The sequence below is a fragment of the Triturus cristatus genome, chromosome 6 (genome assembly GCF_964204655.1).
Source record: "Triturus cristatus chromosome 6, aTriCri1.1, whole genome shotgun sequence".
Taxonomy (NCBI): domain Eukaryota; kingdom Metazoa; phylum Chordata; class Amphibia; order Caudata; family Salamandridae; genus Triturus; species Triturus cristatus.
In genome coordinates this window covers 865,591,173-865,618,133 of record NC_140589.1, presented here as the reverse complement: position 1 = coordinate 865,618,133, position 26,961 = coordinate 865,591,173, and the positions used below count along the sequence as shown (strand labels likewise).

The 26,961-nt window shown below is 46.2% G+C and overlaps 1 protein-coding gene across 1 annotated transcript in view; it reads left to right on the top strand.

The window, feature by feature from the left end:
• PLG (plasminogen) overlaps window positions 1-26,961 on the top strand; it is a 300,429-nt gene that overhangs the window by 103,073 nt on the left and 170,395 nt on the right. Inside the window, exon 7 of the mRNA XM_085611450.1 lies at window positions 6,927-7,045. Within this exon, the coding sequence (XP_085467576.1) occupies window positions 6,927-7,045 (119 nt within the window). The remainder of the gene's footprint in view (window positions 1-6,926; window positions 7,046-26,961) is intronic.

The window sequence follows — 26,961 nt, the reverse complement described above, 5'->3', positions numbered from 1 at the left end:
GCCCCTCCCGCCTTGATTCCTTCTCCCTAGTGCCTGCCGGCAAAAGATGGTCCAAAAACACAGAAGGGAAGCTGTCCCCTCAACTCTAACCCACCTTGCTCCCCAAAGTCACCTGCTGAAAGTTTTTTATAACACACAGGCCTCGAAAAAGAGCAGCTCTTTAAAGAATGAACAGCCCTCGTAATGATGCATGTTACAGGATACAACACGTGTTTTGCATAATTTATGGTCTGTCTTGTAAAAAAGATCAGACTGTTTCAATAAAAGAAGCGAGGTAGATTAGAAAAATCGATCTCACGGCACTGCGAATCTCCAAACAGAGCCACCTTAATCCCTCCCCGCTCCAGACGTGAACTTTGACCCTTGTTGCATCTGGCATCAATTATCCGGTGGTTGCTGAAGCCCTTTGAAGCTGCCCCATGGAAGTGAAAACTCGCCCGTTGCGGGATGACGGGCTCGTTCAGGCTTTATTTACTCCATGCACAGACAGCGAGGGTCCCCGAAGACACTTGCATGCATTTCTCAATAATGCGAAACTGTCCCGGGGCGTTAACATCCAGCGGGGAGGCACGCGATCTCGGTACATGTAAACTAAGGATAACAAGAAAACCAAGCGCTCGTCATTCATGCTGTTTTTTTTTGCATCGCGCTTTCACTTTAAAGTGAAAGCGAGATGCAAAAAAAAACACAAGGCGCCATGTCTCCTTTTTTGTCCGGCCTAATCAGAGAGCCAGACTGGCGCAAGCAAGGCAGCGTGACGAAGCTTCTGATAAGAAACTTCGTCACGACAGCCGTAATGCAGGCGATCCAGTCCTGATGGGCCGGGCCAAAAAGCCAAAGGGTGGCAACCTAAAACCCTCATTTTCAATGGGAAGGCAGCGTTTAACATAAACGCTGATGCTACCTAATGAAAATGAGGGGCGCACCTCGAGTCCCCTTCTCCAAAGTAACTTGATCACTATAAGTCTAGAGGTGAGGAGCGCATGCGCGCTCCAACGCCAGCCGAGGCCTAAAAAGCCTCAGTGAAACCAGGAGCTGCACGCTCCTATCACAACGGCACTCACCAGTCCCCCCGGGGCAATTCACACTCACCAGTCTCCCTGGGCCGAAGCAGGCACCCACAGCAGTGATTAGGAAGAAAATCTACTTCCCACTGTAAACACAGCTTGAGACAGCTCGCCTCGGGATTGGTTGTCCTTATTAAATAGAGTACATGTACTGATTAGCATGCTCTAAAAACAATAAGGGCTACATCAGAGTTAGTGCACTTAAAATACGAACAAGTATTATGGGACATTAATATCGCAACACAGCGTTCTAAAAATGGATGTTTCATAAGAGCTGGTTAGTTTTAAATATTTAATTTTAGTCGAACACGAAAATTGCCTCGTGGGGTGAATGAGATGTCACATTTGCCGAACCTCTCACTCCGTATGTTACAGCATTTCTGGCTGTGGGAGAAACCAGATGTTACTCCGTCTAGAAAGAATTTGCTGCAGAGGTGTATGGCGAGCTCACAGAAATGTTGCAGTGAGGGTTAGCAGGGGAAGGGGAGGAAAGCAATCGCTCCTGTATGAACTTTGCTTACATTTTTTTCCAGCCCCCTCTGACTGCAGTGATCTTTACTTTCCCTCTTAAGACCCTTTTCTGTCGACTCAGGGAGTGCCTTACAATTACCCCTACTCCTGTACTGAATTCTTGTCAAATCACAGCTGTTTTGTTACAGAGACATGCCAGATGCAAGAGGGCTTGGAGGAGTTGACAGCTTCTACAGTCAGCAGATGTAGGGAGGGGGAGGGAGCGAATACTAACTTCATAAGGCAGAGTGCCTCCCTTCTATCTATAGACCACTTTTGGGAGGTGGTGCCAGGGGCAGTCATCACGGGCGTGTTCCTCCCACAATGCACACAAACAAATCATAATATGCAGCCTCGACATACTGCGAACTGCAGCGTTTGGAACGTTTATATTTTTCAAACCAGTGCCACGACCCACTGACTCCTTTCAGCCTCTGGGCTCGTGTCTTACCTTTAACTGGTTGATTTTGTTAGGTAACATAATTTGCCAAGATTAACAGGAATCTTGAAGCTGAAGCCTTCGCAGAAGCTCCTCTGTTCGACCCCAGGGATGTGGCAGGAACAATCCTTAGAGAAGTAGTATTTCCTATCGATGTTATTTGGTGCTTTTTTCGTGACGGTTTTTTGTTTGCTTTTGTTTAACAATAGCGTTATTTCAAGTTTCATAAACTATATTATAATATCTTTATAAGAGGGTGTAAGAATGAAAATCGCAGTTTATCTGTGCAGTTTGCCAGTGCAGCGTACCCTTACTGGCATGTTTTTTCTTCCTCTCACCAACTTGATGCATCTTTTCAGGTTGATCCTACCTATGTGGTTGCAAAAGACCTAATGTGGGCATACCAAGTGCCTGGGCGGGTTTCCAGACAGCTCACGCTTTCCATTGGTTCGCTTTATTGTTACTCCAATTTGAATGCTTTCCTTGTCCCAACTTGTCCATCTTTTGTTTGTCTCTAACCTAGAGCAAACCCTCTTTAACATCCCTCCTATTGCTTCTAGTGTGGGTTTTGGCAGTCTGGTCCCAGTCCCTTTCACCCACAGCCCTATTCAATGTAAAACTTAGCTAGGCATGTGAGAATTACAGTTTACCACACATGCACTTTCCTTGGCTTCTCTCATTCAGCACACTGGTAATGTCAGCTCTTTCTAAGCCAACGCTCTTCCCCGTACTCACCAAATCCAAACCAATCTCAGCTGATCTCACGCAACGGAAAACACCATATGGAGTGGAATCCCAAGACCCACTTCTCTCAGAGTGGATCTCTAAAGACTGCAATCCTCCGATCCTGTGATTCCACGCTCAGTCACGTAAGACTACCATGATAGGCCAAGGTTGATGTTAACCATAAGCAAAAGACCTCGGTCCTCACTACCCCAAAGCTGGGAAAATTGACTGCAATGCCTTCGAGCACCGGGGACTTGAAAGAGACGACATTTTTAACTACATACCTTAAAATCCCCAGATGGTGGAGAGCAAAGTTTTTCCACCACAGTGCCTTGTTCTCTTGAGGGGACCACTGTGGTATTTTGCTCTGATCCTCCATAGCACATTTCTGAGGTTCCAATGCGAGTTTTTGCCAACAAATGCTGATTTTATATTGTCCATGTATGTTTAAGCATTTCTACCCATTAGCCTGAGGACATTTTAATGCTAACTGCTAACTGCTAACACTCATTAGGGATTGAAGCCACATGTGCAGTATCTAATGCCTACTGCGCCTTCTAAGCTCTGCCACCTCCTGCCCACAAAACCTGTAATTGCTAGTTACTTCTGCCTACAAACATATAGGATCTGTCATACAAGAACGTCTAAGCACCTCACCTACTGTCAGACATCGTTAAACCTGCAAACTCACCCATCATTTACTCTGCACAGTCACCCTGACATTGGGCTGGCAGTCAGATACAGCTCACCCACCACTCACACAGTGCTGACTCTGCACTCACACATCATTGACATACTTCTCAACAGGCACTCTTATTCCTCTCACCATCCAAACACACCTCTCACCCTGAACTCAAACCGCTCATCCTGCACTTATACCATTGACAAACTGCTCACCCTAAACTCGCACACCTATTACCTTGTACAGGGTAACATCTCTCACCCTGTACACTCCCACAATTCTCATTCTGCACTGAACACACATCAATCACCATGTATTGAGGCACTTTCACACTGCACCCAGACACATAGCAGCCTTTATTGGAAATTGCCCATTTTTGCAGGGGCATCCCTAAGCTTCTTGCCTTCCTCCTGGATTTTTCCTAACCTGTTTTTGTTGGCTTTGTGCCTCTGGGCACTTTACCACTGCTGATCAGTGCTTAAGTGCATATGCTCTCCCTTTGTAAATATGACATCTGAATTGGTATCTCCATGATTGGCTTATTTGGTTTACCTTTTAGTCCCTAGTAGCGTGGCCTGTGTGTGCCCAGGGCTGGTAAACCAAAGGCTGCTGGTGGGACTGCAGCGCTGGTTTGCGCCACCCACAGAAGCAGCGTGTAAAGTGTGTCTCACACCTGCCACTGCAGTGCAGGAGTGCAGTCCAGAACTGCCATCTTGGCTGTGAAGTGCACCCACTTCCCAGCCCCTGAACCTTCCCTTGGCATCATGTAAGCCACCCCTATGGCAGGGTGCATTGTATGTGTAAGGTAGGACATGCTCTGATGTGTGTAGCATGCCCTGGTAGTGAATAACACCCAATTTCGTTTTTCACTACTGTAAGGCTACCTTTTCTCCATAGGCCAGAATGGGAGGTTTGGATATTACATTCTATAGTCCTGACTGACCCACAGAACATGGTAGAAAAACGAATTTAGTATGCCTGAGCTCAGAATATTAAAATACATCTTTTAGTGAAGTTTATTTTTATATTCTGTGTTTGAAAATACCACTTTTAGAAAGTAGGTATTTTCATGCCTATGCCTTCCAGTTGCTCTGTTGTTATGTGTATTGGCTGTCTGGTTTTGGAGGGACAGGGCAGGCTGAGTCAGACCTGGGTTAAATAGAGAGATCTGCATTGGAGTATGGGGAGGGGTAGCTCCTGGACCTGAATAGGGCTGTGCCTGGCAAGGTGAATGCTGGCTCCACCTCCCACTGTGCGTCTGATGGCAGACCCCCTCTTTCTGAAAGGAAGGATGCAGCCTGGTAAACAAAGTGCTCCAGGGCTGGGCAGAACTGGTTCTGGCTGGGTTCAGTGACTTGTAGCTTCTGAGAACAAAGACTTTTGGGGTATAAATATCTGTGCTGAAACCCCTACAATTTGTATTGCTCCTGGACTAAAAGAAGAACCTCTGTCCGTGTAACTGAAGGAATCTGCAGGAGAGGACTGTCCTTGTGCTTGTGTGCTGTTTCTTGGACTGGCCTGCAGTGGTTACTACTGGACCTCGAAGAAAAGGAAAAGGACTTTGAAGGAACTTTTATTTTTGCTACAGCAATCACCCAAGGGCTAGAAGAGAGCTAGCCTCCTGCTGGAGTCTCAGGCACATTAGACTCCACCACCAGCCTCCTGTTTCCTCCCAGCGAGGATTTCTATCTGCAGGTGAGGCTCCTGTGACTTCCAGGGCCTCTAGTTCTACTGTGGAGAAGAGAGTGCTGAAAATTGTCGCTAACGCCCGTTAGCGAGCTGTCGCAGCTGAAGAGCGTAAGGAAAATCATCGCGGCTGCCGCTGAGTGCTCGCTACCGGAGATCATCGCATCACACGTTTGCGGGCTGACAAATGCTCGCTAACCTGAAGATTATCGCATCACATGTTTGCGGGCCTCCAAGTGCTTGCTAACCAAAGATCATCGCATCGAGTTCATCGCTTCACGACATCGCAGCGCGGACACCGAGCATCCACCATTTTCATTGCATCGCATCGGGATCATCGCTCCCTCGCGGAGCGCCATTTCTTTTCATAGCAACAAGATCGCACACGCAACAGGCTCGGCGCATCATCCTCCCTTCGCGGCAAGGATTTCAACGCATCGCCGGCTTAGCGTAGAGAAGTTTGTCGCTTTGTCCTGCACACAGATCAGCGCATCATCCTCCCTTGCGGCAAGGATTCAACGCATCGCTGGTCACGCGTGAGGAAAATCATCGCTACAACTCATTAGCGACATTGTGGTTACTTTGCTACAGAATCCAGGTATTTTGTGAGTAAAAGGGTCGCAGAGACCACTGCCCTGAACTGAACTCCTCTTTGCACACTTTGAACTATTTTTGCAGCATTTCAAGAGTAACCCTATTTTTCTAGTACTGTGGCTTTTTACTGTTATTGGTCCTGTGTTAAGTCTATATATAAAGATACTTATTTTTTGTAACTACTTGTGTGGTGTCCCTTTGTAGTGTTCTTCACTGTGTTACTGTGTATGGTCATAAATGCTTCACACACTGCCTCTGAGATAAGCTTAGCTGCTCGTGCTACGTTACCACAGGGTTGAGCAGGGGTTATCAAAGGGTGTAGCCCGCTTACTCTGACTTAGGAAGAAGGGTCCTTACTTGGAAAGTTGCCAGCCATTGCCAACTAGAGACCCCCATTTCTAACAGCCTTCTTTCATGCACCACTCACCCAGCACAGAGAGCACTCACACCATTCTCCCTGCTCCCACACCTCTTAGCTTAATATTAATTGCCTAGGTGAAACCTAATGCATTTATCAATGCTTGTTCTTTCAAGCAGCTGTGTTCCTTAAAGGAACTGATGCTGCTTTACAAAGAAGAAGGTTTCCATTTGGGAAGCGTTTGTGGTGTAGCACTGCAAGAGGGGGAGAAGGTACCTGTCCCCTGGACTACTTCCTACTTCCCCGCGGCTGTGGACACCATGTCACATGTAGGAGGGAACATCTTTTTCAAGCACTTCCTAATTGAAATATGGTATGAGTTTGTAAACCTATTTTGTGAACTGAAAATCCTTTGCCGACTAGCAAAATGGGTTTAATAGACACAAAAAATCATTTTACAGTTGCATACCCTGTTAATTTTGCGAGTTGGAGGGTTTACGATCGAAAAATAGCTATTGCACATCTGGGACATTATTTTATAAGCTAAGCTGTGCCCATTAGTAGTTGGTACAATTTTGATGGTAAAAATGCCCATCGGAATGGAACCAGTCTAACCTGGGCATAACTGGAAATCGAATTAAAAATATACCTTTCTGCTTAAAGGCTTTGTATCAAAAGACACATTGCACCATTGACAAATGCATTTTTTGCCAGCCTTCGCCTTTACATTATGTAATTATAAGGGATAGCATGGGAAAGTAGTACATACAAAAAAAAAAAAAAAAATGATCCCCATGTTTTATCTTACTCTTAACTTGCAGCCAGGATCTTATTCTTCGCTTATATATTTTGATCAAATTGTAGTTTACCAGAAAAGGATCTGAAGAAGAATTACTGTCGAAATCCTGATGGCGAACCTCGTCCCTGGTGTTTTACTACTAACGCAAACAAGCGTTGGGAGCACTGCAGTATTCCTCGATGTGGTAAGTCATTTCAGCAATGTCTCATCCGCATAATGGATTGGGCCGCAGAAATATCTAGAGTTTGTCCACTTGATTGACTGAATAGGTACTTATTTTTACTCATGTAACACAAAATTGCCTAACTTCTTTCATGATACTTTTTTAAATGAAATTATGTTTTATTAGGTTTTCATACACATAACCAGTTCATAATCAAGTAGGAACTCCCCACATGCCCCCAACTTCATCTGGCTGGTCAGCGTGGTTCCAGCAGCTGCGTTTCGGGTACGGGGCAACTCTATGAGAAATAATTACACTTCAGTACAACAAAATATGTAGTACCCAACATCTTCCATCGATCATCCCTACACTGCTATCATCTGACTCTACTTCGTCCTGTCCCTTCCACTGTCCCAATATTTTAGGGAATTTGTTGGGGCATCCACATGTTACATAGATCTGTTCTTCAGCTCTCATGCACCAATCCATGCTGGTCTGCCACTGCCAAAGTGTTGGGGCCAGGGTGCAACCCTATTTCGGTAAAGCATCACACCATGCGATCATCAGGGACACATTGCAGAAGAGGAGTGTGCATTTATTCAATGCATGGTCCCAGCAGATGCCCAGCATCACCATCCTTCCTTTTAATTCCAAGGGCTCCTCCAGCACTAAGGATATCCTGCTTTTAACTGTTTCCCAAAGAAGGAAATTCGCGGACACTCCCATATCGTGTGTATAAGTGTGCCTCTCTGTGTGCACCCCCAAGGCATCTACCTGATGTTATCCCGCACATGGCCAATAATCTAAATCTGGTATAGTACGCTTGGTGCAAGATTTTGAGGTGGATCACCCTAAAGCCTACTCTGATCGCCACCTCCCCTGGGCGACGGCTGATGTGGGGTGCTATTGGCCTGAAGAGTGCTTTAGATAACTGAGATGGCCTGGCAATGGAGTGGGACACCCAGGACTTTATACTCTACCAGATCCTTGTCCAGTATCGCTTCCTCCAGGCCTATACCGCCCTGGAGTCAGTGTTTGACCTGTAGAAAGCATAGATATTGGCCCCCAGCTGGGTCCTATTGAGTCTGGAGTTCTTCAAAAGTCATCAATCCTAGGGTTCTCCTGACATCTACAGGTTTCAAGATGCCGATAGCATCAACTTCTTGGGACCTTCTCCTCTCTCTGCAAGGGTGTCAGCCTAGTTGCTATCCACAACGTCACCACCATCCATTTGGTGACCTACCTCCATGAATCTACAACTATCGCATTGGGTGTGGGTAACTCTTTCAGCCTATTTTTCCCATATTTCCATTTGATATAACCCTGCGGGTCTCGGGCTCTCTTGTACACCCTTTGTAAGGGTCTGTCTGGTCCACAAAAGACCATTCATTAAATACTATCAATGGCATAGCCCTGTAGTACAAGCAGAGATTTGGTAGCTCAATAACTCTAGTGTGGCTGGCCTGGTGAGTGTCTCCAGATCGATGTGTGGTGTACCCCCATCCCAAAGCAGGAGGAGAGGTTCTGTGGGGCCACTCCCGTGTGATGTATATGCTGAGGCATCTAAAGCCTGTGTCCTCCTGTGAAAAGAGGCAATAACAGGGCACCCTGGCCTTCCAACCCATCAGTGGGTATAGGCAAGATTTGGACAAATTGATGCGGAGTCCAGAGTGTCGACACAACACTGTGAAAATCTTCAGTATTCTATCATTGGAGCTCTCTGCCTCTGCCAGATATAAGAGGACGTTGTCCGCATAAAGCAAGACCACATAATCCTACCCATAGCCCCACCAAAGGCCTCTAATCTGATCATCTCTCCTAATCCAATGAGACAAGAGTTCCATTGCTATCACAAACAGGAGGGGTGACAGCGGGCAGCCCTGTCTTGTACCCCTCCCCAAGGGGAATTCCACAGACAGTGTGCCATTTACCCTAACTCGAGAGTGAAAACAGCAGGTTCACCCATGCTCGAAAGGAGGGACCAAAGCCCATCCGCTCCAGAACTGCCTGCAGGTATGGTCATTCAACTCAGTCGAAAACTCTTGCTGAATCCAGTGCCAAAAGCGTGGCCAGTTCTCTCAGTCATCCCTCCCTGGCTAAGCATCCAAACAAACGTTGAAGGATGTGTCAAGTCAACCTGTAGGGCATAAAGCCCGACTGGACCAGTGCTATCACTTGATGTATTGCAAGCATTAGGCAGTTCCCCAGAACCTGTGCCGGTAGTTTCACTTCCACATTTAGGAGGGAGAATGGGCGGTGTGGGGAACACCTTATGGATGAGGATGATTGTTTGGCACAGGTCCTGTGGCAGTTCCCCCGACCTTTTGGACACATAGAGCGTAGCTTGGATCAGCTTCACTATCTGACTTTTAATACATTGAAACAATTCCAAGGCAAAGTTGTTGGATCAGTGTGCTCTTCCACTTTTCATTTGGGTCAGCACCTCTGCTATCTCTCCCTCCTGAATCGCTATCTCCAGGAGTTTCACTGCCTCCTCTACTAATGTTGGCATCATATTGTCTGTGAGGGAGCCAATGAGGTCTCTGGTGCCCTGGTACCCATGCACAGAATATACAGGTGTTGTTGTAACCCTGCAAATACCTACACTATTTCTGCTGCTGTTTTTACCTCCCACCCCTCAGGCAGGCGGATCTTTTGCACCCATCGCTATCACTCCTCCCTCAGTGCAAGCCATGCAAATTTAATTTATGTTGCTTGGAACAAAATATTGCTCTGGCTTGCTTGTGCATTTGACGTTGGTAGTTCTCCTGCAGGACCTCTATTTGAGCTGCCATCACTGGATCTGTGTTTGTCACATAATGCTCTTCCCCTGCTACCAGTTGCTCTTCCATCTCCTGGTCTTTCCTGCCTCTCTCTTTCTGCTTTCCTACAACATGTGCTATCATTTGGCCCCGTGTCTTCAATGTTTCCCACACTATGATTTCTGACTGCACTGAGCTCTTCTCTCCTGGATGTATGCCTTTGTGGTCTCCCGGATGAAGTGTCTAGTTTCCCAATCAATCAGAGGCCAGGGTCCAAGTCTACAGCCAAGTGAGGTGTGAGGGGTACTGTGGTGTCAGTCCCATGTAGAGCGTAGAGTTGTCTAAGATTCCTCTTGGCAAAAAATGGCCATCGTGGCACCACCCCAGCTGGCTCATCGGGATAAGAAAATAATCCATTCTGGAGAGAGATGCCAGCCTATGCAGGAGTACTCTGTCAGTCGGGTGGTTGTTTTGCAATTGGTCAACGAGGCGCATGACCTCAATAAATGTACTTAGTCTCACATCTACTCAGGGTGGAGCGTCTCCCCTGGTTCTTATATCCAGATACCCCTTTAGGGTTAGGTTGAGATCTCCCCAAACTACCAGGAGCGACTCCAGTGCTTTTAGTATCCATTCACCCATAGCCCTGCAGACTGTAGTCTCGAGGGAAAGTACCAAGAGGCCACCAATAACTCTTCCCTCTGCCAGGTTCCTCTGACATTCTTCAGTATTGTGGCAGTGACAAAACTTGATCAAATCTCAGGACTGGTATTGGTGTAAGGGTATGTTTGTCGGGTGGTTACCAGTTTCAGGTCGCTGGAGGTCTAGTATCTCAAGTGCCTTACTCAGGATTTGTGCTCTTTTGAGTGAAACCAGTTGTTGCTAAAGAGGTGTACAAACGTTGTTGTCGATAAAGAACAGATACCTTTTTAGGAGAAAAAAGCTGAAGAATTTCCTGCAAATGGTCTTTTAGGTATGAGCTCTGGTTGAGATACAAGATTTTCATAAACTCCGGTCATTGCTTGGTGACAAAATTCAGGAGCAGAAGAACTTAATCTTGAACAAAATGTTAAATCTAAGATTGGTTTTGCAAGTGTGATGTAGTAGGGAATTACTTGTTGGCATATTGTATCCTCAAATGAATCATGGTCTATTGATGGGCACAATTCGATATTCTGTGTGTCTTACTTACTTCTTTTTGAGGGCCCTTACAATACTCAGTCTCAGAGAGTTAAGGTGGCTTCTTTAACACTGTTCATTGGAAGATGAGGTAACAGGCCACCGCGCAAGCATGATCTGGGAGAGGATGGATGGATGAGTCTTGCATGGGAGCATTTGTGACTACATTCAGAGACGCTTTCTTTCCAAAAGGTCATTTACGGAGGAACTTTGCCTTGGTAAATGGTTGACCCATCTGATTAGCCAGGTCTATTGAAACACTGTTATAACATTATGTTTGCTGTAGATAGCATGAAAAAAGAGTGAGAAGAGAGGCCAAGAGTGATCACCCTGTCTGTGTAAGCAACATATCTGCATCATCTTGTGGGAGGTCTGTCGTTGATGTAACACCGTAATCTGGAGATTTTCACAGGCTCTCCAGAACAGAGAATAGTGCCCCTAGGATGAGGTTCAATTGGTAATTGACTCTAAGAGGTTTAGGATGGAATTTAGAAATCTCAAGAGAGCCTGTGACTCTTCAGAGAGGTAACTGTAGACACTTTGGAGGCTGGGGAACCTTCTTAAGGTAATTCAAGGATGACTGAGAGTTTACAGACTAAAGGCAGATTGTCACTAGGAGTACTGTTAAAAAAATCCAATATTTCCTTGGTAACTGCATTGGTGTTTGTGGTAGGGGGTTGATCAAACGTTCCACAATGTCTGGGAGCATAAACTCAGCTCTAGGAGATTTGGTGCATAGGGAACTGGCAGGATCACATGGCACCCTCAAGATAATGTTTGCCTGTGACTGAATCCTTGGCCTCTGCTCCAGTGTGAAAACGATTAAAGATTTGCTGGGGGACAAGATGATAAAAACAGGGCCTTCCTTTTCAACCTTTCGAAAATAAATTGAAATTGGGAAGAGGCAATCGGGGAGCCCTACGTGCAATGACTTCCTCCTGTAAGCCTTTATTTTAGTCGATGGCCCTCAACTTCTCGATAAAATTCTTCCAGAGCGCAGTTTTCCAACTGTCATTATTCATTCCTAGAGAAAACAGACTGTATATAGTGAACATTTCTATCCAGTTGGGGGCAACCACAAGTCATAAAGGACACTGGGAAGCAATAGAGGGATATAAGCTGCACAGAACAGTGAGAGAGCCTATGGAAATGCAGTTAATAACACTAAACAGCAAATAGATGTTGACTCAACTCACCACTCCCTCCATTGATCAACAATTTGCAGCGCAAATACTTCACATACTTCCCCTAGTGTCACCAGTCCTGAGGGAGAGCCCTCTTTCTTCTTGCTTCAAATGTGAAATGTGGGTGCCCAGTCCCCTGTCAAGTTGGGGTCATGGAAAGCTGCCACTGGCACCTTCTGGTTAACTTTTATCAAGCAAAGGGGTGCAGATGCGAGCTCCCAGACCAGATCTATGGTTTTTGTTCAAGGTGTCCTATCCTCTGTGATATCGTCTCCACAAGTCCTGATGAGCCTCCCAGAACTGCCTGCAATGCCCACATTAGGCCATAGTGGGCCGTAAATGTGAATGAAGCGCAAGTCTGCAAAGGATGATGGTACTGTTTGCCTCACAATGACACGGGCTCTCCAGGAGGGGGCATAGCTCTTCACAGCATGGATTTCGCTGCAAGGCTGTCTCCGTGGGTGTGGCACACTGATCATGGAGGGAGAAGGAGTATTGGTATAGTATACCATACACAGCATCCCAACAGTGTTCCATTGTCAGTCGATACATCTCTGTAAATGTCATGTATAAGTACATTTTGCTTCTTGCTCGGCCTTAGAAACCATGAATCCAGGGGAATAATGCCTTCTCTGACTGTCACTTCTGAAGTCTTTGTTATCAACACCAGTATGCACTAGTAACCGAATCTGCCACTTCAGTGAGCTCCTGCAGCACATGGGATTCTCACTTTGTGCGTTGAGAAAACTCTCTGAAACTGTGGGGCATATTTACAAGGGCATTGCACCACAGGAACATCACTTTTACCTATGTTCTTGTAGCGCAATGCCCTGCTTCCTATTTACGAAGTGGCATTGAGCCAATTTTTGTTGCTTAACGCCACTTTGTAAGTATGGTACCCATTCACGCAGGTATCTGCTTGAAAGGGGCATGTTGCTGTGAGCGTTCCACTGCAACACACATTGCTTTTTGACGCTGCTCCAGATTCACATGGATCTGTAAATCTGAGGTAGCACCACAAACTAACGCCATCCAAGAGTAGAATTGTAAAACGAGGAGAAATATTTGTATTTCTCCTCGTTTTTGCTTTTTCTATGTGTTGTGCATTCTGTAGCACACATAGAAAGAGCAAAACGCAATGAATGATTGTTTATGTTCAGGAAGGTGTCACTTAATAAGGATGATTTGCTATTTTTATATGTGCTGCAGCACACAAAGAAGTAACAAATCTGCATTATTGAATGTTTATGTGCAGGAAGGGACACCTTTCTGCACATAAACAATCATTCCCTGCAGAGCAGGATGGTGTCCCTTAATAATGACGATTTGCTACTTCTATGTCTGCGTTACAACAAACAAATGATGGACGGAATGCTGACAATGCAGACATTCTCTCCCAGTCAAGAGATCTGGGTTAAATCCATCGTTCTTTTGCCCACTACGCCACCCCAGTTTAGACATGGCCATATGCAAATCAGTCTTGACCCTGTGCCTCATGGGAACAGTCCAGCCCGAACTGCCAAGCCATATCTTCCCTGGACCGGAATCAAGCATCCTAGGACCGGTTTCTGGCTATCAGCCGTCATCAGCCAGGATAGCTTGACTCCAGTGGCATAGTGAGCACGGGTCCCACGTCTGGGAATACCCATCCCACTTAGGGCGAAAAGCGTTACAACAAACAAATGATGGACGGAATGGTGACAATGCATACATTCTCCCCCAGTCAAGAGATCTGGGTTAAATCCATCGTTCTTTTGCCCACTACACCACCCCAGTTTAGACATGGCCATATGCAAATCAGTCTTGACCCTGTGCCTCATGGGAACAGTCCAGCCCGAACTGCCAAGCCATGTCTTCCCTGGACCGGAATCAAGCATCCTAGGACCGGTTTCTGGCTATCAGCCGTCATCAGCCAGGATAGCTTGACTCCAGTGGCATAGTGAGCACGGGTCCCACGTCTGGGAATACCCATCCCACTTAGGGCGAAAAGCGTTACAACAAACAAATGATGGACGGAATGGTGACAATGCATACATTCTCACTACGCCACTGGAGTCAAGCTATCCTGGCTGATGACGGCTGATAGCCAGAAACCGGTCCTAGGATGCTTGATTCCGGTCCAGGGAAGATATGGCTTGGCAGTTCGGGCTGGACTGTTCCCATGAGGCACAGGGTCAAGACTGATTTGCATATGGCCATGTCTAAACTGGGGTGGCGTAGTGGGCAAAAGAACGATGGATTTAACCCAGATCTCTTGACTGGGGGAGAATGTATGCATTGTCACCATTCCGTCCATCATTTGTTTGTTGTAACGCTTTTCGCCCTAAGTGGGATGGGTATTCCCAGACGTGGGACCCGTGCTCACTATGCCACTGGAGTCAAGCTATCCTGGCTGATGACGGCTGATAGCCAGAAACCGGTCCTAGGATGCTTGATTCCGGTCCAGGGAAGACATGGCTTGGCAGTTCGGGCTGGACTGTTCCCATGAGGCACAGGGTCAAGACTGATTTGCATATGGCCATGTCTAAACTGGGGTGGTGTAGTGGGCAAAAGAACGATGGATTTAACCCAGATCTCTTGACTGGGGGAGAATGTATGCATTGTCACCATTCCGTCCATCATTTGTTTGTTGTAACGCTTTTCGCCCTAAGTGGGATGGGTATTCCCAGACGTGGGACCCGTGCTCACTATGCCACTGGAGTCAAGCTATCCTGGCTGATGACGGCTGATAGCCAGAAACCGGTCCTAGGATGCTTGATTCCGGTCCAGGGAAGACATGGCTTGGCAGTTCGGGCTGGACTGTTCCCATGAGGCACAGGGTCAAGACTGATTTGCATATGGCCATGTCTAAACTGGGGTGGTGTAGTGGGCAAAAGAACGATGGATTTAACCCAGATCTCTTGACTGGGGGAGAATGTATGCATTGTCACCATTCCGTCCATCATTTGTTTGTTGTAACGCTTTTCGCCCTAAGTGGGATGGGTATTCCCAGACGTGGGACCCGTGCTCACTATGCCACTGGAGTCAAGCTATCCTGGCTGATGACGGCTGATAGCCAGAAACCGGTCCTAGGATGCTTGATTCCGGTCCAGGGAAGACATGGCTTGGCAGTTCGGGCTGGACTGTTCCCATGAGGCACAGGGTCAAGACTGATTTGCATATGGCCATGTCTAAACTGGGGTGGTGTAGTGGGCAAAAGAACGATGGATTTAACCCAGATCTCTTGACTGGGGGAGAATGTATGCATTGTCACCATTCCGTCCATCATTTGTTTGTTGTAACGCTTTTCGCCCTAAGTGGGATGGGTATTCCCAGACGTGGGACCCGTGCTCACTATGCCACTGGAGTCAAGCTATCCTGGCTGATGACGGCTGATAGCCAGAAACCGGTCCTAGGATGCTTGATTCCGGTCCAGGGAAGACATGGCTTGGCAGTTCGGGCTGGACTGTTCCCATGAGGCACAGGGTCAAGACTGATTTGCATATGGCCATGTCTAAACTGGGGTGGTGTAGTGGGCAAAAGAACGATGGATTTAACCCAGATCTCTTGACTGGGGGAGAATGTATGCATTGTCACCATTCCGTCCATCATTTGTTTGTTGTAACACTTCTATGTCTGCAGCACACATAGAAGTAACAAATCAGCATTATTGATTGTTTATGTGCAGGAAGGGACACCTTCCTGCACATAAACAGTAATTCCCTGCAATGTAGGCACCCTTGCACTATGGTGTAAGGGTGCCTGGGTTGATGCTATGCAGCTAATTTTGGCTCCAGCACTAGGGAAAACGCAGGGGTACGCCGTATTGTTGTAAATCTGGCGCATCCTTGCTTTTTGAAAATTTGGCACAGCTCTGTGCTCCGACATTTCCTTGTACATATGCCCCTGTATCAGTCCGACAGACAGCCGGCAGCAAGACTGAGGGAGCCCTTCAGGAGACACCAGCTGGTAAGTCATCCTGACAATGCAGAATCCAGGCCAGTATGAGCATGAGTCGGCTGCTGGAAGAGAGAGGGCCCTAGGGTATGGAGGACCTGCCTGTGGGGTTTGATGACATGCACTTCATGAACTGGCCACCCAAGTGATGCAGTAATGGCCTCTCCTTCGTCTTTCTTCATTGTAAGAGGAAACAGTGGCTTACCCTGTAGTCACAACCCTGCCCTTGAGTTTTCTCATGAAAGATGTGAAGAGTCTTCTTAAGAGGGGGACAACTAGGAAAAAACCCATGGGCAAAAACGCCTCCTTTGACAAGGATAATGGCACTTGATTAAAGTTGAAAAACCAGAAAGAGTTGAGTAACTATGTACTACTCTAATAGAGGGTAGTGAAAGTGCCACACAGGATTCTAAGCAGGAATGTTAACTCACAGTCTAGCTAAAGAAAACCAGCAAAATGCAAAGACAACCATCACCAAAAGTGGGCAGCAAACAGGATGAAAAAAAGGCCTTTCAACACATAAATGGTCTCTCAAGGATAGAACAGCATAGAAATGAGAAGGTCGCCATTTTGGATTGAGAAGTTCCAGTGCAAAATAATGAAATGACAACAATGTTGATTCTCGAAACATTTGGCTTAGAACCTGATATTTCAGTGTACTCCAATATTATACAGGTCACCCCAAAATTACCTTAGATAGTTCCGCTCCTGCACCCTTGATCTAGACGTGGAGTCACCACTGTTCTCATGATGGGTGTCAGTCAGATAACGTCAATAATAAGGACACACTCAATAACTACGTTCTAGTTCATGGGAAATTTTGAAAAGATTTATTATAGAATTTAGAATAGGTGGCACAGAATAATTAGTTGTCATGCAGACAATGCATTACAGAAAACATGGTCAGAATTAATCAAAAATCCCAATAATACAGCAAAATCATTACAACATTATTATTGCTTCGAGCATAAATAGAGAACACATCAAAAAGTCTTTATTAAATCCCTTGCAGCATGAAGGTTACCAACAGCATCCCTAAGTACATGCCAGAGTCTCTGATGGAATAGGAAAATCGAATATGACACTTTACTCCACACGCGTTTACAACGCGTGCCATTACCCTGCATTTTTTTACTCCGCAACAACTTTTACAACGCAGGGCTTTACACCGCAAGTCATTACAACACATTTTCCATTACAACGCAATTTATTGGTCAAACCCCCCCGGGGCGTTGTAATGGAGAATGTGTTGTAATGGCTTGCGGTGTAAAGCCCTGCGTTGTAAAAGGTGCTGCAGAGTAACAAATGCGGGCTAATGACTTGCATTGTTACACAGTCGGTGTAAAGGATGTTTACCAGGAAAATCTCTAGTCAGACATCAATCTGACAGCATCCCTGGTAGAACAGGGGCATCTTCTGGCTCACCCCAAAACTAGGGTTTTTTGTACACATTTTTGCATTGTTAATAAGCAGAAATAACAACTTACAGGTGTATGAGCCCATATTGAACACATCCGAGGATTCAGCATCATCATATGATTTCTTAGCACTAGCCCTTTTCTTCCTGCTGCTGCTAACACCTACTACCTCATATTCATCCAGAGATGGCAACACACAATATTACATAGAACAATTTCCCATAAACAGAATGTTTCAAACATGTCAACTACAAAGCTCTATGCAAGCATCAACTCACATAACTACATTTGTTGTCACTAATGGACACCTGGAAACAGGCTCCATTCATAACAGGTTGGCTTGAGGAAAATAAATTTTAGATACATATCTGCATCCTGTGGGTCTGCAAAATAAATATTACCCCATGGAAAGAAAATCACAAAGAGAAATACATGATTTCCGTGATGGGAGGGGTATAAAACAGGTGCAATTTGGAGCTGCATTGAAAATCTAATCCCCAGTACAGAATCAATTTTAAATGAAAATGCTAAATGTGGCCTGTATAAAACATGTTATAAAACTCATCTCTGAAGCCAATGTTCATGTCGTTTTAAATGCAAAACTATCAGCACTCCTATTTCCTCCTTTCCAGGTTTTATGAGTGCCTCAACTATTGTATCTTTTGATATCTGTATTATCCTTTTTATATTTAAAAATCTGAGAAGGTAACATTTCATAGTAATTTATTGTGTGGCCATAATTTGATTTGTTTATACTCCCTTTTTTATTTTTTATGTATTGTTTATAAACTGACATGTACTTCTCAATAAACATATACCAAAAAAAAAGAAAAAACTATCAGCACATCGTTTACAGTCATATTCTGCAAAATTAGTAAATTTCAAACATTTTTATTTATGCCAAAACGTAAACCCGGGAAAAACTCTCACCACTGTAGACACGACCCATCTTCACAACGCAATGGCGTCGCTCCTGCATGGCTGACACAGGGCAGACAATATTCCCATCTTCTTCTGCCTCCCAGAGGCCATCCTTCCCTTACACACCTTGCCCGGCAGGCAGAGAGGAACACTACTGCAGGAAACCCCACCAGAATCGTCGGTGCTATGGAGGCATCACACGGCTCACTGGAACTCTGCGAGGTCTTGAGACTACAGCCGATGGTGAGTCGAGCAGAGCAGCTGAAGACATTTTGCTTCATGATGTGCACGAGGACGCCCCCCAGCAAGTCAAGCCGCTCATTGGACGCATTCCACGTGTCCTTGGCACAACCGTGCCAACAGTCCTTGCTGCCGCCCAGGAGGACATCAGCCATTGCTTGGATTCTGTGCCCAGGTATTACTGAAGGAACCTTTCTAACGTCAGCCTAATCTGCGCTACTATTGGTAATCCAGCAGCCATCTCAGCCTCTGGAAAAATTGGGAGTGCGAACAGGCCAATGCACACAGCCTAATTCTTGTCCCTAGTGGATTATAGATATAATTTAATCCTCACTTATTGGTACAAATTTAACGTTTTCCCATTGTCTTTCTCTATAAACATGCTCCAGTTTAACTTGTTTTATTTAAATATTCAAGATGGTTCAGCGTTTTAATGTCACAGAGACCTAACTACAAATTGCAAAGATTAAAAGTTTAGCGGCTGATTACGGTGACGGTGGGACCGCCACCGACATTTCGTTGGTGGTGGTCCCACCGCCATGGCAATAATCTTTTCCGCCCACCACATTTGGATGGCGGGTGGATGTGTGGCGGTTGTAAAGACCAACCACCATGGATCCGACGGGTACCTTGGAGGCAGAGTAATGTCTACAATGGTGGTCGTGCCTGCCAGGCACCACTGTTGGCATTACGATGTTCCTTTCTGCTTGCCCTTTCATGGCGGTGAAAAGACAGGCCAAAAGGGACATTGGGGGCCTGTAGTGGGCCCTCCTTGCCCCAAGTTGTGGGTTGTGGGGCACACCATCCCTGCACCATGTGGCAGGCGCCGGGATATGTCAGGGAAAACACAGGAGTACACTGCAGGGATATGTCAGGTGCCCCCATTTTGCATTGCGGTGGGAGCAATGCAAAATATAGTAATTGCAACCATAGTGGTGACAGTTGCATTGTAATGTCTATGTCGGGACCGCCAACAGCCTGTCGGGCGCTCCCGTTTCCAATAGGGTGGCCGGCAGACATAAGTCCGCCTGCCATCCTAATCAACCCCAAAGACTTAGATGTGGAGCCATGGGTGCAAAGTGCCATGTGGCTTGTCGGGGCTTGGTTTACAAGAGAGCTAAGTGTGGGTCAAAAGAGTCTGGATGTGGGACAATACATTATATTACACACACTGGTCGGGGTGTACATGCTTATTACCTAAGGTCATTGCACAATCAAATGCTAGAAGCATGGTACAGGGGGTAAAAAGAGCATTTAGAGAGTGGGACACATATCCTGGCAGCACACATTGGCAAAAGGAGTGGAATAGACTTCACAGGGCCTTAAAAACAAGCTTTTGAATCATGTGCCCAGCTTAAACAGGGGCTTGGGTTACTCTGTTCCCTTGAATTTCTGGCTATGCCTGAAACAGTCAAATTAATTTGATGCATTCTCCATGTGAAATGTGTTTATAGTTAGTTCAAGGGATGATCAGGTAATGTAATGTACCATTCAGAGGGACAGACGTTTGCCAGCGTGGAGCCAAATGAAGGGTATTCCTCCGTTGAAAACTAAGGCTTGCCCAAGATTTTGGTATAACTTTTCAACATATTGATATCATCAGGAGCGGCGCTAGGGAAATGTAGTGGTACAGTGGAGGGGTGAGGATTACAAAAGAATAAAAAATAAAGAACATAAAAGCTCACTTACCTGCCAGTCGCTGCCTCTTCTCTCTCATCTTCTGTAATCTTCGGGAAGCAGAAGCACTTAGGCTCCCAGACTCCTATATCCAATCATGACCTCTGTCATCAGCCTGATTGGTCTGAGTACCCTTGTTCGGCATTCAGACAGGGAGTGAGATCCTGTGCATGTTCTCCACCCGGCCTTGCAATACAGCTGGGTGGCGAACATGCTAAGCGAGCATGACGGTTTGGCCGGTCCACGATGACCTACCAAAATCTCATACGCACTTATGGTGCAGCAACCACTCCGCCTCCCTATGAAGACAGCCGAGTCCTGCCCCACCCTAATCTGTCTCGGACTCTGTAGAAAAAATAAAATGATAACTTAATGTTATTAACATTGCATTAATATCATTTTATTTTTCCGTTCATCTCAGTGGGGCGACGCTCCTCCGGTTTAGGGGACAAGCCACCACTGGATGTCATAGGCTGGCATATAAATGGTTCCACTCATACCCAGCTCTATCTCTGTGGTCTGGTCGTACTAAGGCATATCACTAACACAGCAGACTTCTCTACTACTCTTTATTATTATTATTATTCATTTTTTATATATTGTTTAAGTTTCTTGGATGAATTACATGACTAGTCATATGCTTCAAAAAGAAAACAAAGAAATCATGTAGTATTCTTGAGGGCCACATGCTTGCAGAAAAACATTAAGCATATAATAACTATTGCATAGCATTTTAATGGAACTACAATGATTATTTCTAGCAGGTAGGCATACTTAGAGCAGGTGCACAAATATTTTTTGCTTTAATACACATCAGAGGAAAATATTCCTATTGGTGCAATAAAAAGATAGTAATGACTTTGAATTACTGTAACCTGAAGACAGTTTGAACACACAAATATAACTGAACATTCTAACAAGGCTACAGGATGTAAAGAATAAAGCACATGTAAAGTAAATTATTGGCCCATTAGGGTTGGCACAGAAGGGCTTTTCTTTTTAGATGGATGTGTACATTTGACCAGGCAAAATGCTGTTACTCACTCTACAAGTGTGCCAATGCCTGAAGTTGCTTGACCCATTGGCGCATGATGTAGGCTGAGATGCATGCAAGCAAAATATAAACATACCAGTATAAGACAAGGGCGGATCAAAAGCCCCTCTGTATGCCCCTCTGTATGTAACTATGCATGCATATTTATTTTAAACTGTTTGACTCGAATGACGCTGGTGAGGAACTACTGCTTTCGCTAAGCTAGACCTAAAACTAAGCTTCAAAATTGAGTCACAATTTACCAGAGGTCACCTCTAACGGTAAGAGCAATACTCCTGGTGAGGCATTACAGAATTCTTTCAACAATTCAGATGGAGCTGCAAGCACCAGGCTCAGTATCCCAGGTGAATTCCCCAGAGGTTCAATCAGGGAATTGTAAGCGCGCTACTCATCCGTGAGGGTCTCAATGCACTGAAGGGGGGGGGGGGGGGGAGCAGGTCTGTTTAGCCGAAGAGCCAGGTCTTGAGGGTCTTCCTGAAGGTGTTCAGGGAGGGGGCACGTCTGATGTCTGCCGGTAGCTCGTTCCAAGTCTTGGCTGCAATGTGAAAGAAGGATCTTCCGCCTGCTGTGGCTCTGCGGATGCGCGGGGTTTCAGTCAGTGCGAGGTTGGAAAATCAGTGGTTTCTTTTGGGTACGTGGAAGTTGATTCTGTCGTTGAGGTATTTGGGTCCATTGTTGTGTAGGCATTTGTAGGCATGAGTGAGGATTTTGAAAGTGACTCTTTTCTCCTCGGGGAGCCAGTGGAGACTTTGTAGGTGTTGGATGTTTTGTTTGTGTCGGGGATGCCGAAGACGAGTCTGGCGGTGGTGTTCTGTATTGTCTCGAGTTTTTAGAGTAGGGACTTGTTGATGCCAGCGTAGAGTGTGTTTCCATAGTCCAGTCTGCTGGTGATGAGTGCGTGGGTGACTATGTTCCTTGACTCAGGGGGGATGCGGAGGGTGTTGAAGCAGCTGGAGGTGACGGCGTTGACCTGTCGGTTCCTGGTGAGTGATGAGTTGAGTACAATGCCGAGGTTCTTGGTGTGGTCTGAGGGGGTAGGTGGGCTTCCGAGGGTGGTCCGCCACCAGGTGCTGTCCCATGCAGAAGTGGTGGTACTGAGGATGAAGACTTCTGTCTTCTCTTTGTTGAGCTTCATGCAGGTGTTGGTCATCCAGACTGCGACGTCTTGCATTCCTCTCTGGAAGATGAGTTTGGCAGTGGTGGGGTCTTTGGTGAGGGTGAGGATGAGCTGGGTGTCGTCGGCGAAGGATATGATGTTGAGGCCGTGTTGTCGGGCGATGGTTGCGAGGGGGCCATGTAGATGTTGAAGAGGGTGTGGTTCAGTGATGAACTATGTGGGACTCCGCAGGTGATTTCGTGGGGTCAGAGAGGAAGGGTGGGAGTCTGATCCTTTGGCTTCTTCCGGTGAGGAATGATCGGATCCAGTCCAGGGCTGTTCCTTGTATGCCTGCGTCGTGTAGTCTGCCAACTAGTGTGCGGTGCGAGACGGTGTCGAAGGCCGCTGATAGGTGGAGTACGATGAGGGCTGCAGAGTGGCCTAGGTCCAGGAGGGTGCGGCGGTCTCTATACTGTGGTTGCTTTGGAATCTGGATTGGGATGGTTTGAGTACGGCGTTCTCTTCAATGAATCGTGTCAGTTTCCTGTTGACTGTTTTCTCTGCAACTTTGGCTGCGAAGAGGAGGAGCGAGATTGGCCGATAGTTCTTGAGGTTGGTGGGGCCAGCTGTGGGCTTCTTGAACAGGGGTCTGACTTCTGCATGCTTCCAGTCGTCTGGGATGGTGCCTGTTTCGAAGGTGGTGTTGATGGTGCGTTGTAGTTCGGGTGCAATGGCAGCCGCGGCTCTGTGGTAGATGTGAGGGGGGCAGGGTATGGTGGGGTTGCCCCCGATTGGATGCTTTTCACGATTGAGGTAGTCTCTTTGGCCGTGATCGGTGTCCAGTTGGAGATGGTGGGCTGGCTGTTGTTTCTGGGGGTGGGGGGCCGTCTGTGGCACCTGGTGGATGGTCAAGGAAGTTGTCGTAGAGGTTTTTGATCTTGAGGTGGAAATAGGTTCCAAGCTTGTCGCAGAGGTCTTGGGATGGGGTGATGTCAGTGGCTTCGTTGCATGGGTTGGTGAATTCTTGAATGACACTGAAAGGTTCCTTGGAGTTGGTGGAGTTGGCCAGGATTTTGTTGTGGATGAAGTTCCTCTCTGTGGCTCTGATCTGGTTGTGGTAGTCTGTCATGGCGACCTTGTAGGTGTTGTTTTTTGGTTGTCTTGGTGCTTCTTCAGTTCTTCTCCAGTCGTCTTCAGGTGCGTCTGGCTTTTTGGAGAGCGGTGGTGAACCAGGTGGCTATCCTGGGGCGTTGTCTGCCAGGGTTGCATAGCGGGCGAGCTTGTCTGCGCAGTTGGAGATGCAGGTGTGGAGTTCTCTGGCTGCGTCGTTTGCGTTGTGTGCCCAGGTGTGGTTGCCTCGGATGAGGGTGAAGTTAAGTTGCTCGTCGGTAACCTGGCTCCAATTCCTTCGTGGTAGGCGTGGGGCTGGTTTGGGTGCCTTGGGTTTGTTGACGGCGAAGTGAATGCAGTGGTGGTTGGATCATGGCGGCTGCGTTGTTTGGCTGAATTGGAAGCTGTTTCCTGCCGCGAAGATGGGTTCGAGGGTCTGTGCTGCTCTGTGGGTTGGTGTGTTGACAAGTTGTTTAAGTCCGATGCTGGCGAGGTTGTCACGAAGGATAGTGGAGTTGGGGTCGCTGGGGTTGTCGAGGTGGAAGTTCAGGTCTCCAATGAGTAAGTAGTTTGTTGAAGCGATGGCATGGGGCGCGATGAAGTCGGTGATGGTGGTGGCAAAGGGTGTTTGGGGGCTGGGGGGTCTGTAGACGAGGTTTCCTCAGAGTGTGGCTTTGGGGGTGGTCTGGATGTGGAAGTGCAGGTGTTCGGCGGAGGGGAAGGTTTAGCTGGAGGTGGTGAGGCGGAGGGTGCTCTTGTGGGCAATGGCGAGGCCCCCTCCTGGGTGGTTGGGGCGGTCTTTCCTCTGAATCTTGTATCCGTCTGGGATGGCGGTGCTGATGTCGGGGGTGGAGGATGCGTTGGTCCAGGTCTCTGTGAAGAAGGCAATGTCGGGCAAGAGAGAGTCGAGTAGGTTCCAGATTTCCATGGCGTGTTTGTGTACGGAGCGTACGTTGAGGAGGATGCATTTTAGGGTGTCGCCAGTGCTGGCGTCGGCGATGTTGGAGGCAGGGGTGGCGGTGAGGGTCTGGCGGCAGTGGAGGCAGGACGGTCGTGTTCGGCGAGGCCTTTTGGCATTCCCTAAGTCTTCCAGGATTGAGTGCAAAGAGGGTGGTGGTGTCATAGCGATGGGTAGTGGGAGGTGCAGGGTTCCTGATGCTGGCTGCGGTCGGGTCACGGATGGCCATTAGGTAGGGGAGGTGGGAGGGAGGAGAGGCTGGGAGGCGGGAGCGGGGGAATTGTGGGGGGAATTCCGGAGGGGAATTCCGTGGGGACTTCTGGGGGGGGCCGCAGGGGCAGCAGCAACGAAAGGAAAAGGTAGGCAAGAGAAAATAAAAACAGTGGTGGAATTAGAGCAAGACACAGATGGGCACAATAACAGTGGCACAACAGGGAAAAAAATAAGAAAAAAACCAGCTGAGAAAGGTTACACTGGTTGCAGGCAGTTTGGTCCCAGTTGGAGCGGGCAGCAGGCGCACGAGCAGCCAGCAGCCTTGAACCTCCCAAAGAGGAGGTTGGGGTCTGGAGGCAAGAGACGGCACAGCAGAACTGTGGGGAGAGAGTGGACCTAGACCGAGGGTCAGAGGTGTAGGTCCACTCTGAGGTTAACACAACAACACTCCAGCTTTAGAAGCAATTCTCCAGATGGGAAATCAAAATCTAGATTCAATGAGGCCTAACCATAATAGTAAATATATATGTTTATGTTTACTAACGTGCATATTTACTACTACATCTGTGTGCAATTCTAAACATTTTAGCTGTTCACCATTTCTGAGTACAGACGAGGTGTGGACTTTCATGTCTCCACCTCTTCAAATCAGGGGAGCAAGTGCACCTTTCACACATAAATGGAGCCCCCACCGTGGGAGAGATCTCTTATTGGATAGTATAGTGGAAATAATTAAAGTTTGGTACTCCTCAAAAACCTATTACAAATATTTTAATGTAAACTATAAATGTAATTATTTAAAATATTTAGTTTCAACCTATAATTGATAAAATAAAATGTTATGGCTCATTACCTCATCAACTTGAATGTGTATTAAATAATATATTCAATTACATATATTAATGTGATGTATAAATAATCCTTTTTAAAAAATAATTTAAAAGCAAACAGCCTCACCAACAGTTTTATTTTTAATGACTACTTAGTAAATGTTTTAACAGTTTTGTGTTGAATTAATGCAATTTACGTATAATTGTTTAATAAAAGTTTCAAAGATTAATTTAAATGTTTAAACTGAGTTTATAATTGAATGAAGTTTTTTAATCATATTTTAAAATAATGAATTCATAATTATCTATATTTGTAACACTAATTTATATCATATTGTATATAGAGATGTGCGATACCTATATTGTTATGAAAGAGGAGTAACACACCATGATTACTCAGACCACAACACTCACCAAGGAATGAAGGAACTATTGCATAGTCTGTAACATTGGTTATACTGAAGGTTCCAAAAGATAAGTTAGTGACTGTGAATCTCATCATATAGAAACAGATATATGACATCGTCCTTCACTATTTAAGAGAATACTTATGATACAACATTTACTATAGATTACACATTGTGGGGGAAATAATGGATGTTTAGAAATGAGAGTAAAAAAGAAAGAATGGCTTGGTATTGTCTGTTTACGCTGTTTATTAGAGTGGCTGAGAATGATTTTTCTATTTTTATGGAAGTAATGCTGCACAGACATGGTTGGGTTGAAAGTCCATGTAAGGACTAAATGAGTCACTGGCTGTATGATATGTGACATGAACTAAAAAATATGGATTAAGTGGGCTTCCCCAAATGCTGCCAAAATCTATGTAGTTTCTTGGACCTGTAGTGATAAATGACCTGTCACAAGCTCACAGTGCTCCATAATTTACAGAGCCCCGCTTGATTTGAAAATTGCAAATAACGTGATTGGTCAAGCCTGCTCATAAGTAGTGACCCCAGTAATCAGTACAGTGTTCAATGTTTTCTCATCATCCAAAAAGCATTCGCATGACATTGTGGTTGATAAAAAGGAACAGCACAGGAGTGGAACCCTTGCTGGTTATCATTGTCCTTAACACAGACTGTGAAGAAGTGTGAAAAATACCCTGACAGCTCTGCTCCTGAGCTATGTGGAGAGGAAGAACTACCTTTGCTGTGTGAGCTGCTGGACTGCATCTCCAGGGAAGAGTGATCAACCTTCAGTGAAGAACACAACTCAATTGCTTGGAAGGACCTGTTTGTGGCAGCCTGTCTGACTGTGTCTGCCCCGAAGGCATAAGGTCACGCCTAGCTAGTTTACTATGAATAAAAAACTATAGCACAATGTAATCTGGACCGAAACAAAGCCAGTCTTCTTCAA